Source organism: Nymphaea colorata, chromosome 12, assembly GCF_008831285.2.
Source record: "Nymphaea colorata isolate Beijing-Zhang1983 chromosome 12, ASM883128v2, whole genome shotgun sequence".
In the NCBI taxonomy this organism is placed as follows: Eukaryota; Viridiplantae; Streptophyta; class Magnoliopsida; order Nymphaeales; family Nymphaeaceae; genus Nymphaea; species Nymphaea colorata.
The window spans coordinates 22,413,638-22,430,655 of record NC_045149.1 but is presented as its reverse complement, the minus strand read 5'-3'; the positions used below and the strand labels follow the sequence as shown (position 1 = coordinate 22,430,655).

At 39.2% G+C, this 17,018-nt stretch overlaps 2 protein-coding genes across 10 annotated transcripts; one reads left to right on the top strand and one right to left on the bottom strand.

Annotated features, from left to right (window-relative positions):
* The first annotated feature begins 3,664 nt into the window (after positions 1-3,664).
* LOC126410604 (uncharacterized) lies at positions 3,665-7,135 on the top strand. Its single transcript, XM_050080812.1, has 3 exons — positions 3,665-4,055; positions 4,664-6,667; positions 6,754-7,135. Exons 1-3 carry the CDS (start codon positions 3,982-3,984, stop codon positions 6,926-6,928), a joined length of 2,253 nt encoding a protein of 750 aa, XP_049936769.1. The 5' UTR covers positions 3,665-3,981; the 3' UTR covers positions 6,929-7,135.
* Positions 7,136-7,189: 54 nt separating this feature from the next.
* LOC116266084 (uncharacterized) lies at positions 7,190-15,476 on the bottom strand. 9 transcript variants are annotated; one of them, XR_007574967.1, is made up of 5 exons: positions 14,724-15,476; positions 12,643-12,714; positions 12,433-12,496; positions 8,484-8,578; positions 7,190-7,701 (listed from the first exon to the last, which is right to left on the bottom strand). XR_007574967.1 is itself a non-coding variant. In XM_031647169.2 (5 exons), the coding sequence occupies exons 1-5, from the start codon at positions 14,891-14,893 to the stop codon at positions 7,414-7,416; spliced, it is 429 nt and encodes a 142-aa protein (XP_031503029.1). In that variant the 5' UTR covers positions 14,894-15,447; the 3' UTR covers positions 7,190-7,413. The 9 variants fall into 9 exon arrangements, 2 of the variants coding, with proteins under 2 accessions (XP_031503029.1, XP_031503028.1); XR_007574966.1 differs by having other exon boundaries at positions 12,433-12,492; positions 14,724-15,473; XR_007574965.1 differs by having other exon boundaries at positions 12,363-12,538; positions 14,724-15,469.
* Between the last annotated feature and the right edge of the window lie 1,542 nt (positions 15,477-17,018).

The following is a 17,018-nucleotide window of genomic DNA, read 5'->3' as shown; positions in this document are numbered from 1 at the left end:
CCGGGGTTGGGGGGCTGAAGGAGGAAACCTACACACAACGTTTCATTTCCTAGGGTATGGGGCCTATTTCTAGTGCCTCGGGGTGCCCCTCTCGTGTGCTTCAACTTTTTCTTAGGTGGCTACAAATTTTCTTTTTTTCTTTTTCTTTTTTTTTTACAACTTGCTTCATTTCAGCAGCTTGCTTATTAATCATCATGCAAAACTAGATCATTCTTTCAGAAAAGATCATTTGACATTGGTTTATTATCATCAAAATTAAAATTTTGGAAAAGGCTTTCTTATTATTCCTATGCTTTTGTGGTCGTGGTCTAGGTGACAAAACATTAATTAAAAGCCATTGTTGGACATTTAGTTCCTGTACCTTGGTGAAATAATGACTATGCATTGGTTGCTCCATTGGAAACGACTCTTTAAACGTTATGTGCCGTGTACATCACGGTTGATAGTGAAACTAATCAACTCCACCCGACTCGCTGGTCCATAGCAGACAGAAATGCTGTTGGAGAAGAGCAAGTCACAGAATACACAAATTACACTTACTTTAATTTCAGAGAGATTTAAAGTCCTTTTCGATGGGTACCACCATTGATATTGTCATTATTTTCATTGAAAATGGTTGGATCGTATTGGTTGAGATTGAGGACCCAGAAAAGGTTAAATTTTGATAGATTGTGTGGCACATGGCCGACCGGAACCCAGTTCAAAGCGTTCTTCAAAGTTATTTTATGCAAAAAGTGACAAAACGATCTTGTAGATGCCTAACCCAAATCTAATTTATAGGTGGCTTCATAAGGATTGATTCATGAACCCAATCATACTCTTTCTTTTTACATCAAGGTGAGGTTAATTTTTGGTAATCAAGAGTTTTAATCTCACCATCTGAAAAGAGCAAAAGCCCTCAAGGTCCAAAGATATGTCGGTTGCATGCAGGAACTCACTTTTTTTAACCATACAAGAAAAAAGCCCCCCACAGGTGAAATCTAAGACATGTCACATAGTCTGTCTCAAACCACTCATTTGAGCTATGCCCCTCTAGACAAGGTGGAGTCAGGGCAGAACCAAGGTAGGGCCTGCTTGGGCCTTGGCCCTACCTTAATCTTTTTTAATTTATATGTAAATTTTAGAAAATTTCATTTGTTTTATATAAAAATTTTGAAAAATGATATTTCAACTTCAGTCAAAATTTAAAAACTTTAATTCGGGCCTTATAAAAAATTTCTGGCTTCACTTTAAATGGAGTTAATTTTTTCAAACCCAAAATAATGACACTAATAACAATGTATGGAATGTGATTTTTTTCTATGGTAAAAATCCTGTAAAACATGTTAGGTTCCAGGCAATTCAGACGTTGGTTCCTATCAAATCAATTGGATGATGCACTTACATCATTGGCTTAGTGAAAAGAAAACGGGCCATCCAGTTTGGGGAACCCTTCCTTTGCATCCCATTTTCCAAAACAGAGAAACAGACACTGGATTTTCCCCAATTCCATGAACTCAGAGTCGAGGAATGGGACACTAAACTACTTATCCGTCGGTCGAAGCGTTCGATTCACGTCCAGAATAGTCGTCAAGGGCTGTTAGTCCACTCAACACAAATGGTAAGATGTCAAGCACTTTGATGATGTGCAGAAGGCGTGCTTCTCCGGTGATAACATTTACCTTCTTCTACACCAGCGGAGAGGGCCCAAGGGATGTAGCATAGATGGTCAGATTCATGACTTGAAGAAACGTAACTAGTCAAGATAGTTTAATTTTTGTGGGTGTTATTCTAAATAACAGAACCAGTCAGTTTAATTTTTGTGGGTGTTATTCTAAATAATAGATGTGCTAACATGTTACGTTTAGAAACAGCCCCAAACATTTTACGTTCTCATCATGAGGATCATTGTGTCTGTGGGATGCAGTAGTCTGTTCTTTGTCATGGTAACAGCTCTTCCTTTCATCCTTGCCTCGTCTCCGCCTTCGAATGCTCCATGGATGTCCTTGTTTCAGAGAAAGGACGTTCAAGGCAGCGTTCTACCAATTGGGCGAGAACGCCTTCTCCTTTGCCATTTGGTTTGCCGAGATGTTCGACCGTCAGGCAACAATCGTCTGGATGGCTAACAGGGACCGGCCAGTAAAGAGCAGGGCCTCTCGGCTGTCCTTCCGGAGAGGAGGCGACTTCTCCATGGTGGAGGCAGACGGCAGCGTCATGTGGACGACCACCAAACACGGATGGTACGAGTGTGGTGTGGCAGAGCTTCGACCACCCGAGGATACGTTGCTGCCAGGGCAGCCATTAACAAAGTCGAGAGCGGGAGAAGGCATTTACACCAAGGGTTATTACGTTGCCCACTCCAATGACGACAATGTGTTTTGTTTCATCTACGATGGGCCCTACACATCCTGCTTTTTACTAGCCCAGCCCTGACTCTAGTGTCTTCCAGAACTTTGAAGGCATAGCTTGATGCAATTTTTATTTTTTATTCATTTCTTGTGGCTATGCATATTAGAAGACTTAGAAGGAATATGGAGTCATTTGGATGCAGGAAAACTACTTTTTGAGAACCCAATGGTTTTCAAAATGGGAGTAAATAACCTGGCCCCTCTTACGTTGTTCACACAATACTGTGTTTTTTAGGTTTGTTAGCGGAACACAAAAGCCAATTTTAAGAAGTCACAGCCTCTATTAACGCAAAGGAGCCACTGTCGGTGCTCATCAATGCTGGTCGAAGTTCATTTCCAGCCGCTCAAAGTCAGGCGCCGGAAGAGCCATCACCGACCATCACCTCTACCCTAAAAATTAGGTATGTTGCTCAACCGTGTCTCCCCCCTCTTTCTATCTGTAGTATGAGTTGCTTGCCAAGTTGCCAACTTAAGTATGTTGTAAAAGAAAGGGGATATTTTAGTAGTTTAAAAAAAATGTCCTTTATAGTCATTTTACTTTTTTTTATTTTGAATGAAGGTACTTTTACCATTAACCATGTTAATGCACGAAATTTCGTGCACGGTACAACCCATATAACCAGGTGGCCTGTTTGGATGGAGGGAGAGGAAAGAAAAAATGAAAATGATAGCTAATATGTTATTAGATGGTCAATTAAATAGAAGGGGAAGGTAAGAAATGTTAAAAATTGTGTTTGGACAACCTACCTTTTTATCATTTGGACCTCAAACATTAATGAAGAACACCTGGAATCACCCAAAGGCTTTGGTAAAATTCTAGTGGGAAGAAGACGGAGGAGAAAGGAAAAGTGGAAAAAAGAAGAAAGGAGAAGAGTTCGGGTGGGGTCATAAAGTCAAGAAGCCTTTACTAACCCGTTGGAGACTTCGGTAAAAAGCATATTTGAAAATGTTAGTGCGGTAACGTTTACCAACATTCACTTCTAGAAGTATCATGTTTAGCAACGTTTTCGAGCTGGGCATCAGCAAAAGCCCACTTCAAGAAGCTGGACGTGAGCAAAACCCACTTCAACAACATCCTAGTGGCATGCGTCCTGAAAGGCTACTTTTCACCGATGTCTTATTTTGGACTCCGGTAAATGTAAAATGTTTAGCAATGTTGTTATGCTGGACGTCCGTAAAAGCCCATCTTCAATGACATCTTAATGGCATGCATTTAGTAGCGGAGGTAGAAATTTTTGGCTGTGGGGCACTAGTACATAGTATGTGAAAAAAAGTTCAAACTAAAATATATGTTATTTTAAAAATAAAGCAAATAAACATAGTTATGAACAAACTTAAAATGAGTCCCAACCTATGTCACACGGATACGGCAGACTGGGTCGAGTACCGGTGTCGACACGCGGACACGGGGATCCCGACACGGCGATACGGCTGGATACGTTTTGGATCGGGTCTGGGTCAGACCCGATCCAAACTACTTGTATAACTGATTTTTTAACCCGCGTTTTGTTTTACGCACTAACATCTACCCTCGACGCTCGACCTTCGTTTACCCTCCACGGCTAACGCAGCAGGCTGGCAGCACAGTAAGCCAATGGCGGGCGACGGCGAGCTCCGGCGATCGACGGCGACTTCCGGTGGCGTCCGGCGGCAGCCAGCGACAGGCAGGTAGGTGTTTTGTCGATTATTTTCGATAATAGAAGTTAGGGTTTCAACTTTTATTTGGGGATTTTTTACATTGGGTATTAAAATCTGATTTGGGGATGTTTTGGTTTGAAGATTGGACGGTTTAGAATCATATTCTTCAATGCTATGTGCGATGTTTTCTTGTTTTTGTTTGATTTTGGGATTTGGGGATTTTGCCGTTTTGGGTGTATAACCGATTTGGGGATTTTGCCTTAGCTGTTGTTCATGATGCTAGACAATGATGAATACGTGATATCTAGATGACATTAACATATAATTTACCATTCGTGAATGTTCCTGTTCACTGTTCACTAATCTATTCACTTCAGCCTTCGCTATTGTTCATGTTTCTTTTAGTTTTAGGCTTTAACGAACTGCTTCTGTTCCTGTTCACTATTCAGTCTGGCAGTACTATCATTTACAATTCTTGGATGTTCCTGTTCACTATTCAGCCTTCGTTCTGCTTCTGAATATCTGAAGTTTTGTGACTGCAGTGCATGTTTATACTTTGTCATTTGTTGTATTGTTTTATTTCATAAATTTTATGTTCATTATACGTTTTTTCCGTTTTTTTATTATGTTTAATCTAGTATGGCGAGCAAAGGAAAAACAGTGTCTCAGTCTCAAGACTCTCAACCTACAAGTTGTGGTTCTGGATCAGCTACACCTCAGCCACCATTATGGTCATACGTGAATCTAATGGGGAAACCTCCTGGAGGCGGTGGAAATGCTTTTTTTAGGTGTAATTTTTGTGAAGGACAGTTCAATGGATCATATACAAGAGTGAAAGCACATCTATTAAAAATCAGTCAAAAAGGAATTCAACCATGTAAGAAAATCACTAACGAGACTTTGGCTCAGTTGAAGAAAGAACAAAAAGCCTTTGATAATAAGAAAAGCACATCATCTGGATCTGGTTTCATTGACATTGCTTCAATTTTACATGATGATATTCAGAATCCTACCAAAAAAAGAAAAGTTGTTGATGTTCATCAGAAATCAATTAAGGATTCATTTAGTTTACAAGGACGGCGAGAATTAGATCTAAAAGTGGCGACATTTTTCTATGCTAATTGCATACCATTTAATGTAGCTAGAAGTCCATATTGGAGAGACTTAGTTACATCTATTGCAAATTCTAACTTGACTGGGTATGTTCCCCCTAGTTCTGAAAGGCTTCGCACTGTACTACTAGAACAACAGATGACTCGAGTGAACAAATTGTTAGAGTCTCAAAAGTTCACTTGGGATCAACACGGAGTTTCTATTGTTTCTGATGGCTGGACAGATTTGCAACGACGCCCTCTTATTAATTTCATTGCAACTTCAGCAAATGGACCAATTTTCTTGAAAGCAATAGATGCATCTGGTGAATACAAAAGTGCTGAGTATCTGAAAGGATTGTTTATGGAAATAATTGAAGAAGTGGGGAAAGAAAACGTTGTTCAGCTAATTACAGACAATGCACCTGTATGTAGAGCAGCTGGTATTGCGATAGAAAAGGAGTACCCTCATATCTTTTGGACTTCTTATGCAGTTCATAGTTTAAATTTGGCTCTAAAGAGTATATGCAATCCACCAAGTAAAGAGCAAGATCCTCATGCTTATGAATTATGTTCGTGGATTGAAGACTTGGAAAAGGATGTGAGGAACATCAGAAATTTCATAGTAAATCATCAACATGCACTTTCCATTTATAACAAGCATTCTGATCTAAAATTATTAAGAGTTGCAGAGACACGTTTTGCATCTCTAATTGTTATGGTCAAAAGGATAAAAAGGGTGAAAAGTGCATTGATCAGTATGGTGACTGATGATGATTGGAGTTTCTACCGTGCTGATGATGATGACAAAGCTCAAGCAATCAAAGGAATGATTCTTGAAGACAAGTGGTGGGATCAAATCTTTTATTTTCTTGCATTCACAGAGCCGATCTGGGAGATGTTGAGAGTTCTTGATTGTGATAATTCAACGTTGCACTGTGTGTATGAGATGTGGGACACTATGATTGAAAAAATCCAAGAGGTTATTTTTAAGCATGAAAAAAAAAGTATTGCACTTGAAGATTCAGCATTTTTTGATCATGTGCATAGAATATTGATTGCAAGATGGGATAAAAGTAGCAATCCTCTTCAATGCATGGCACATACATTAAATCCTAAATATTATGGAAAAAAGTGGCTTACAGGGGGTGTTGGAAGAACCCCACCACATCTGGATCTAGAATTATCAACAAACAGAGTAGCATGTATTAATAGGATTTTCATTGATGTACATCAAAATCGCCGAGCTAATGATGAGTTTGAAAGGTTTTCTACTGGAATTGGAGAAGATGTAGGTGCAACTGTAGACAAAGATAATTATCCATCTTTATCTTGGTGGATTAAACATGGAACTGCTTATCCTACTCTTCAATACCTTGCTTTCAGATTGCTAGTTCAACCTGCTACATCTTCATGCAGTGAGAGAAATTGGAGTACATATTCACAAATCCACACTATAAAACGAAATAATCTCACAAGCAAACGTGCAGAAAATCTGGTTTATGTGCATTCTAACCTTCGGCTTCTATCACGGAACAAAGAAGAATATAGGTAAATTAAGTATATGATTTATTGATTTAGATGTTTCTCTTCTTATTCGCTAACATCATAATAATTACAATTTTTTTGTCTTGTAGGGAAGGAGAAACTAAATATTGGGACGTGAATGTTGACGACTTTAACTTAGAACAAGAGAATGAACTTGAAGTTGTTAATTCAAGATTCGAAGAACCTTGTATTCCCTCAACATCTTCTATTGTGGAAGAAGAGGAGATTGGGGAGAACGATGATTTGGGCATTGATGATGACTAGAATGATGATGAACAATGTTTTGTGATGATTGATGAATAATGTTTTGTAACTTTCTTTGAGACTTTCTTCCTTATGTCTTAGTAGTTATCACTTTTGAGATTGGTGATGAACAATGTTTTGTTTGAGACTTTCTTTATTATCATTTTTAATTTTTTTGAATATAATATTCGCCGTATCCGCGTATCCTAAAATTTTGAAAATGTCGTGTCCCCGTACCCGTACCCGTATCCATAGGATACCCGTACCCGTATCCGTGTGACATAGGTCCCAACAAGCAAATTGTATCATTAGTGTTATGGACAAAATTACAATTGGACAATGACATCAAAATAGTCAATTGGATGACTGAATATGAACAAATTTACAATTAGCATAAAAAATAAATCAAATGACTGTAGTTATAAACAAATTTACAATTGGCCTCAAAAAGCAACTCAAAAAAACTATAGTCAGGTACAAAATTACATTTGAAATTTTCAGTAGCTTCATCTTAAGAGAGGTAAAAGTTCCTGTAGGAAACAGAAAGCTTATGAAAACAACACTTTAAATCAAATAATTATGAATATTAGTACTCTTTAGCCTTTACAGATCTCTTCCTTGTATGATCTTGACATGGCTCATGTGAACTTGAATGCCAATGCAAGAAAACCAACCAACCAAACATATCACCGTATTCCATGCCCCCTTAAGAAGCAGAAGAACAAACTTACCTTAATTATTGCAACATAAGGCTTCTCATTTGCTGCTTCAGGAGTCAAAAGCACTGGATCCTCCTGTGGATAAAAGAGAAAAGGCTTTTGCTTAATTGGATGGCATACATTCTGTTAAAGGATATAAGATACAATATCTCTGTTTCAAGTAATATACTAATTCATATTTACGAGCTTCTGTTTAGATATAAATCAATTTTTTTATTACCTTTGGCATTGATTTTGTGTCTAATTCTTCAGCAAAATATAGATTATAGTGTAGCAGATGCTCTTGATCCACAATGTTTTGAAGATAGGAAATCAGATTCAAGCAGAATTGACAGTAAAAGTCAAACTCATTAGTCCATGAGACTTCAGATGAATCACAATACGGATTTGGACACAAGATTTCCTGCCACAATTATTTTTCAACTAAAGCAACTAACATCAATGAGTTGAAAACTCATCAATAAAAGAATGCAACCATATATCCTATTTCTCTATTATCACTTCGTAGAAAACAAAGGAGTAGGTGCAAGAATCAACCAGGCAAGTATAAAACTGAGAACTTAAGTGATTCTTCTCAAATTATCTATCGGCAGTAAATTAGAGTATCATGATGATTAGCATCATTGAACAATGGAATTTATTTTGAATTTTCCCAAAAAGCACCGAATTATCTTGTCTCCTGGGCATGCTTAGCAGGTTCACATCAACGAGAAAAAAGAACTAAAGAAAGGGAAACATGGGGGATGGCCGATGGGCCACCATTAGGCAGTATATAACATTGTCCAGGTTGACTAATATACCATTTGCTAAACGAGACATTTTTTATCCATAGATAACTAACAAAATTTAAATCTTACCGAAAATTGATTTGCCAAGATGGGCTCTTCCTCCCATTCACCAGGAAACAGTTGCCACCATTGAAACTCACCATTATAACTTCTGACAATGCTTCCTGCACTAAAAGTTGGCCTCCTCAATTTCAGACAGACAAGAACTTGACATAAATAGAAACTCATGAAAAAGGTTTCACATATTCTGATGAATGATGTCAATTAAAGGAAATAATATGCCTAATGACAAGTTCCTTAGACTCGAATCTATTTCTATCCTTTCAACACTAAGAGCCTAGATAAGACCATTTAACATTGTTAACAAGAAGGAAAGTGAAGAAAATACAAAAATCGTGGTATTAAAATCATGAAGAAGGGCAAGCGATGAAAAAGGGGGAAAATAAATAAAAACCCAAAATCATTCAAGAATGAAGAAGAAGAAAGAATTCAACATTCAAGAAGAAGCACCTTGACCTGGTGCTGGTGCCCCGGTCCCACCGCCCTGCGGGCTGCTGCTGCCCTTGGCGGCTTGGCCGGTTGGCCCTTGCCCTTCGCCGGTTCGCCTTCGCCCCTTCGGCCTTCTTCCCCTTTCTGAGTTTGTGTATTTGGGTGCTAATCGTGCGATGGGTGGCCGACTGTTTTAATTTTTTTGGAGCTGGATCGCTGTTGAGTGTGAGACCCGATCCATTTCTGACATGGGTGTGCGTGAAGCTATACTTCACGCTGAGCTTTCTTTGGCTGGCATGGGCGCCTGCCCATGCTTGCCCCACGGTAGCTCCGCTACTGTGTAGAGGAACACAGGTGGACCTGCTACGCTACGCCTTGACTTGATATTTGTATGCAGAATCCGATGGCTAGGAGTGGTGGTGATGATGGTAAGCAGGTATTTGATGACAATGACGAGCGGTGGCTGGTGATTGTTAAAAGGGGATGAGCAGAGAGGTGAAAAAGCCTTGGAACTACTGGAGCACATTGATACTTAAAATTGTAGACTCCACGACCAGGAGTGATGTTGCTGAGCATGTCTTTGATGCCAACAGTGAGCAACGGTGGGGGTGATCTGGAACCCCAATAATTGGAGAGACAAGGAGGGCCGGAGGGGTTGAAAGATTTTTGTTGGCAGGGTTGATATGGGAGATCAAGTTTTGTACACCGTTTCATATACATACAAACATACTCTGCTATCAATATACATATTTACCGTAATGCCTTTATATCTGCATAAGGAATATTTTTAATCATGTATGTTCTTATCTCTTATTTCTATCATTATAGGGTACATCTGTCATTATTTCATACCCTTGTTGTTATCTCATACACATTATATCATACTTCCTATCATTTTTTCATGCTCATGTCATTATCACAACTATGTCGCTATCTTATACCCATTATCTCATGCCCCTGTCTTTATCGTGAACTCATAACGACTCATACTCATTATCTCATAATCTTCTCATTATCATACTCGTGTTGTTATGTCATTCCCATTACTCATTCCCTAGTCATTATTTGATACTTATAGCATCTGTCATTATCTCATACCCACCGTGTTTGAGATAATGACATAAATGAGATAATAATGGGTATGAGATAATGACAATGATATGCGATAATAGGTATAAGATAATGACATATGTATAAAATAATGTGTATGAGATAAAAATAGAAGTATGAGATAATGACGAATATATGCAATGACACTATGCGCATGACAAGAAAAATGAAGACATTTTTTTGCCATTTAAAAGGGTACATTGGTCATAATGATATGTATATATGGACTGACACGTACTACCTTTATCGAATCTCAAAATCTTCTTTTTCCTGTTCTGTTTATTGTCCATGCACAAGTTTTCTTTTTGTATTCATCATGGGTATTTTTTGTCATAACTAAAATTGCTCCCCTGTGTCTAAGAGTTTGTACTTCCTTTGCTTACGTTGAGTCTTTTGTTTATGCTTGTTTACTTGTAAGGGATTACCCTCCTACCAATCTAAGTGTCATGTCCTGGGATTCTTTGTTTTGGGTGGTCGGCATGAGAATCCTGTAAATGGCTTTGGTCATCCTATGTAAGCAAGTTGAGATCATTCTCCTTTCTTACCTCTCTCGTGTTGTACAAGTTTTTCAAGTTGAATACATTGCGAGATTTCTTTATTCACAAAGCTTTCATTATGCACTTGTTTTCAAGAACAACCTTTTGCGCCCCTTTCGATGGTTTGAAGGCTGACGGCAATTAGGTTCTTGTTGTGTCGCATGGGCTGAAGGAGTCAGCCCGTGACAACTGGTATGAGAGCCCCAGGTTAAGCTCAATCTAGGGAAGCGGTTGGAGAATCGGTGTAGAACAACACACCGGAGATCGCTGATCGAAGAGAATGCCCTGACGACTCACTACAATCTGCGAATCGCCAAGGGCAAGGGAGTGGCCCAGTCCGACGAGATGGGCACATCCCACAGTCAGGAAGATACGGTTGTGAAGATTGAGAGTTATTCAGTGAAATGAAAGTTGGACATCTTTGTTGTACCAAAGAGCTCCACGCCGATGTGGCTACTCATGAAGAAGCATTGGACAATGCAGCCGAGTTCTTCAGTGAAATGAAGGACGAGATGAAGACCATGCAGAAACAAATGGCCGATCTTATCGCCATGAATCGGTCACTTACTGAGACAGTGACTGCATTACAAGCTGAAGTTAAGGAACTTCAATTGAAGAACCGCACACTACAACGACAAGTCTCTGTAGGTGAATGTGACGATTGACCAACAAGGGTCGACGTTCAGAGGCTAGCAAAATACAACGGAAATTGAGATACTCAAGTGATCGACAACTTTTTATTTCAATTGGAATAATATCTACACCTTCAAAGTGTTGTGGGGGACGACCTTTAGGTCAAAACAGCAGTGAGTGGCTTGGTGGAGACGGAAACAACTTGACATTCAAAAGGGGATATACACAGTAGACACTTTCGATGATTTTCAGCGAGAGTTGAGGACTTACTTCATGCCTCCGAATGCAAGATGACATGCCTATCGAATGCTCGGAGAATTGAAACATAAATGATCCTTGCGAGACTATGTGAGGAGCTATCAGAGGCTCATGTTAGATGTGCCAGATATGCAGGAACAAATGGACTGGTTTATTTTGGGACTTTAGCTGTGGGCACAATCCAAAGTGGAAATGTGCAATCCAGAGACCTTGGAGGATACATATGTGGTAGCAGAATGCTTGGCCGATACCCAGCACAAGAGCTATACTAACACCTTCAAGCCTTCGAAGAAGTCTGATCATGGAGGAGAAAAAGAGGATCAACGAGACCGTAAAGATGAATCATCGACTCAGCATCAAGTCGAGAAGAGATATTTCTTTCGTAAGAATGACAACTCTCAAAATAGAGTGTTGAAATGTTGGTTCTGTGAAAGTAACCACTTAGAAAGGCAATGTCTGAAGCGTCTAATCAAAGACAATCAAGCAAGTTCTTCAAGACAATATGCTAACACAACACAAGGTAAAGGGGGGAAGGACCAAAGATGGGTGCACTTCAACTTCTGAATACCTTGAAAAGAGAGGAGAAAGCGAAGGTGACAGTGACACCTTCTAACGAGCTCATGTACCTAGAGACAATTAGTTTTACATTTCTCATAAAATCTTGAGCATAAATTGGAAGCTCTTTTTAGCCAATTTGAGAATAGAAAACAACAAATTTTATAAACCCACACCAGCGCTATATCATATCAGCAAGAGTCTGACATTATATATATATATATATATATATGTGTGTGTGTGTGTGTGTGTGTGCGTGTGTGTGTGTGTGACACACACAAAATACGATCGAATAATTCCTATCAGACGTAAAGGGTCAAAGGCAGCACAAACAAATTCGGAATAGGGGCTTGTGACACACACATACCGCACACTATCTAGACAAGCTTCAACTACTGCTACAACTGAAAATTTTGCTGGTCTTCGAATAGCTGAACCTTGTTTATGCACCGGCTGTTTGACAATGTTAATGCCCTCCTAGTCGATGACATCATAGACTACCTTCCAAAGAAGAGAAATACAACATTTTTTCAATTGTAGCAGCTGAAACAAAAGAAACATATGCTCAAACAAAATAACATTCTTAAACCTGATCATAGCCTAGCAAATAGCACTAAGAACTAATAAACTTGAAGCAGCCAACTTACAATAACACCATGAGTGCCATGGTAATATCTGCTGGAAATGGCCTTGAAGTTTTCCAGCCCAACAGTATCCCACTGCATAATGTCAACAAAAGGACAAGACTTCAGTATATATTTGAAAAGTTACCTAAAAGATGAACTCCATTTCTAATAATTATGATCTAAAAATGCCCTTAAAAGCAAAGGATTAAAATCATCCTAAGAATGGCTACTAGCTACATGAAATGTTTTAAAAGCATGTTGACTCAATCAAGCACATAATTAGCCATCCTACAATCTATACCATGATACAAATCAACTGATGTAACTTTTAAGATATGAATCATCCTGCACATGGTAGGAAAAGGATAAACAGCTTTTGTGTGAACTAAATCAAACCGAGCAACTAACATGTACTGAATTTGACAAAGAACATTTTTCCTAATATTGCTCAGATGTGAGAGCAGATGAGTTCTAGATGTTGCATGACATGACATGTGAACTCTTACTCGAGAGAGAGAATTATCTAAGAAGTTACTCCCTAGAAAAGCTCAATTCTACAAAGAGACTCCTAAATAGATCAAATAAGGAGTGTGTGTAACCATGAAATGGTACATGAGTGTGTATGTTTGTCTTTGCTTCCTTGATGAAAGTGTTGAATGCCCTAGACATATCAAGACCAACACCCCTGTAAAAACTTCGGAAGCAATTGAACAGTTAATTGCAGAACATGTTCAACATGTTGCCATACTTCAATTATGAAAAAAGTGAAAGCATGTTGCCTAAAACCATGATGGGAACTACATTGCTTTGAACATGCAGTCGAACTTCATCAAATTTAATGAAGATATATTTATTGGCAACAGCTGCCATGATGGTTCCAAAATTGCAAGAACATGGAGACGATGATTAGGATCAATTTATGGACGACTTCTCTTCATCTTTTCTCAGAACAGTCAGCACACATCCAAATGAACACTATTCTAAACTATTTCCATCCAGAGCCAAATATGCACAAAAAGGTCACACCTAGCTCCAGAGGTAGCAGCAAATCAGACAATAACAAAGAAAATAACCACAACCATGTCCCGTCAGCTCTAAATCTGTTCTGATGAAAGCAGTTCCCAGAAAAAAAAGAAAAAAAAATCTTCTTTGTGGTTCGATCAGAAGTTACTTGGTAGTTGGTAAGGACAAATGTGGATCTTACGTAGGTGCAAAGGCTCTGAAGAATACAGAGACATATTTGATTAAAAGCTTGCAGATGCCGAAAAAAATATAACCCATATTTCAAAATTTAGCATGGCAGAGCGAGAAGTTTTTGGCTAAGGGGCACTGTTACTTTAAATTTAAATTTTTAAGGGTCACTCAGCTCGCTACTGCTTCAGCCTAAACACACCACAGTCAATGCCTCCAAATGTACCCTACCACCAGCTTACAACATATATGAATGACCCTAGAACTTTGGAGCTTTCTATGTTTAAAAATCAGTGTAGGCAACAATTCTAACATGAACCACCATCACTTCCTCTGCGCAGAAAAGGAATCCAAAAGGCAGATTTCAGATTTGCCTTCATGTCGCTCAACAAAAGACCTTTTTCACAATCAAATTAGCTACAATAGTCTTATTTAAAAGCAAGTATCGTTTACAATTACCAAAAGCTGTCGATAAAACTCAGTCAGGGGCTTACACCGAATACGTAACAAGCATAAATTCATTACAACTCAAGCAACTGGGACATTGTCTGTCGTAATTTTGTAAACTTTAATTTCTTAACAAATATAAATACAAAACCCTAACAAATACAATGCCTGCCCCTCGCCAGAACCGCAAACCCAATATGAACGAGGTCAAAATTCCCATGCACCAATACGCCCACTCCAACTGATTCCATTAATTTACACCAAATTTCCATTGAGCTCAGAAGCACGAATTCAATAACCAAGATCAGATCCATCACAAGCATTAATGATGGATAAATGTATTTCTTCCACCATGCTAATTAGGTGAGGAAAAACAACCAATATATCCCAAAAAAGAAAAAGAATAGCAATACTACAAACCGAACAAAAAGACGTAGGAATTTCAATCGACAAATAAAATATACCTCGTGGTTCCAGTGTCGGGGTTATAGCGGATGACGATAGCGTAGTCCTTGGAGGTTCGAGCGAAAACACTGTAGTCGCCGACATGGTGCTCGATGTTGCATAGACGGCTCTCTTGGGAATGGATCGGAGTGGTGGATATTGCCAATGGAGAGGGTAGCCTTGTTGCCATCGGCCGCGATGAATGGCTACTTCTGATGCTTGTAGCGGAAGGGCGGGCAGACAGTGGCGGAGCCAGCGTGCCAAAAAAACCTCCACAGTTTAGTGGAGCGTCTCTGCCTCATGCCCGTGTTGACGCCATGTTGCTGCCCACGCCAAACATGGATCGGGTCCAACAATTGGTCCAGCTCCAGCCTCCAGAAAACATAAGGCGCCCAAATTCACCCGAAAGTTCGCCCAATTGGCAATTGATTCTGTCTGCCCGCAGCCCGCCCAAATTCACTCGAAAGTTCGAAACCGAATGGCGAAAGTAAAACTGCCGGAGGGCGAAGCCGCGAAGGCGAAGGGGCGAACTGGCGAGTGAAGGGCAAGGCTGCAGGCCCACAACCGTGCAGTGGTGAGGCGTTTTTTCTCTTGCAATTTTTAGGGTTTTCTTCTTCTTCCCGTCGGCGAGCGTTTTACCCTCTGTCGATAAAGGAGATCGCCTTGCTAATCTCTGGCAAATCTTTTCTTTATTTTGCTTTTTTCATCTCTGTCGATAAAGAAGAACGTGAGGAGCAGGTTGGTTTTCATCTCTGGCAAATCTTTTCTTTATTTTGCTTTTTTCTTGGGTTATTTTTTCCATTAGGGCGTCAACTTTTTGAGGGGACCTCTCTGACGGATTTTCTAGGATTTATTTTTCTTAAATGACCTGCCGATGTCGAGGTTTTCTTTTATTGGATGTGAATATTGTAATTGGTTGGTTGTGGATTAGGGTCTTGGGCGTTCTGATGAATCTGCGATCTTGTTCTTTAATTGGCATTTTTGTTTTTTCTTTTCTTGGGGAGAACTACAAGCCTTATCGGTTCATGAGTTCAGGCATTTCTTTTGGATACGTGTATGTGGCTGCATACTTGACTCCCAGGATGTTGATGTGTGTTCGTTTTTTTTACTATCGGTCTTCATAGAAGCACCTATCTAGTTCAGAATCGCAGTTTTATTTAATTCTCTTGGATTTTGGGGCTCTTTTTCCTTTTAGCATTGGGCCTTCTGATTAACTCGCATGAGAACTAAATATGATTTAACTCTTTTTCCTGTACGAGCACAAGAACTAAAAACCATGGAGAATGTTCCGTGACTTGGCCTGAAACCGTCGTTTAACATCTTGAAGAACAACTCCAATGCTTTGTCATCTCTCCCTGACTTGGCCTGAAGATTTTTTTTTTTTTTTGCTTTAGTTTCAACAACATGTACTAGTGCCCCGTAGCCAAAAATTTCTGGCTCCGCAACTGCGGGCAGAAGATGGGGGTGCGGAGTGCGAGACCCTTTTCTTGATTCACTCAGTCTCTCTCTCTCTATCGGAGGAAAAGGGTGAGAGGTGAGATGGGAAACGCGAGACCGCTTTCTTGATTTACCCGCGACTTTCCTGCTCAAGCGGGAATGACATTTTATTTGAATGAAAAGAAGGTAGTCGTTTGAGTTTGTTACGAATTTGAAAGTAACGCAGCTGTCCAAAAAAGAAAAGTCACAAAAGTAACCAAGACTTCTTTAGCGAGAACGCTTTGTGTTTGATCGACAGGGATAAGTTAACCATGATTTCTTTGGTGATGATCAGGAGCCACAAGTCTTTGTTTTTCAATGAAGAAAGAAAACTTAAAATTCGATTGTTTTAAATTATACTATAAATTATTTTATAGTCACCATGCCCGCCCTTTAGATAACAAATTGAATTTTGGAATTGTTTCTGACCCTATTATTTATGTTTTGACAACATTAATGGCAAGTGTTTGAATGATGGTATTCTTGAAACGAGGCTTATAGAATCACGTAGTGGTAAATGACAACCACAAATGTCGTTAAAGCAAGCCAAATAATTCAGAAAAATAAGTCTTGCGTATCCACAACAGAACACGACAATGCATCGAACAGTGCTATAGTGCCATTCAACTGTATCGTTTGTGAACTGGGAAAAAACAAAAATAATATATAAAAATCAATAAAAAAAAACGAAAGCAAGTTAAATCGGTGCATCCAAATGTCCCGAAAAGTCAGCGGACCTCTTAAAAGAGTACGAGTAGTTGAAGAAGAAAATAATGGTTAAAATTAATATTCATATCCTTTTGATACAATATTTTTATGCTGCAAGGACTCTTTCTCCC

Excerpts from the sequence above, each read along its gene's own strand:
- LOC116266084 (XM_031647168.2), bottom strand. The coding sequence starts at position 14,893 with ATGGCAACAAGGCTACCCTCTCCATTGGCAATATCCACCACTCCGATC. Across the intron at positions 12,715-14,723 it reads CCCGACACTGGAACCACGAG|TGGGATACTGTTGGGCTGGA; the intron begins GTATATTTTATT and ends GACATTATGCAG. Across the intron at positions 8,584-12,642 it reads ATGGCACTCATGGTGTTATT|TGCAGGAAGCATTGTCAGAA; the intron begins GTAAGTTGGCTG and ends GCCAACTTTTAG.
- LOC126410604 (XM_050080812.1), top strand. The coding sequence starts at position 3,982 with ATGGCGGGCGACGGCGAGCTCCGGCGATCGACGGCGACTTCCGGTGGC. Across the intron at positions 4,056-4,663 it reads CGGCAGCCAGCGACAGGCAG|TATGGCGAGCAAAGGAAAAA; the intron begins GTAGGTGTTTTG and ends TGTTTAATCTAG. Across the intron at positions 6,668-6,753 it reads CGGAACAAAGAAGAATATAG|GGAAGGAGAAACTAAATATT; the intron begins GTAAATTAAGTA and ends TTTGTCTTGTAG.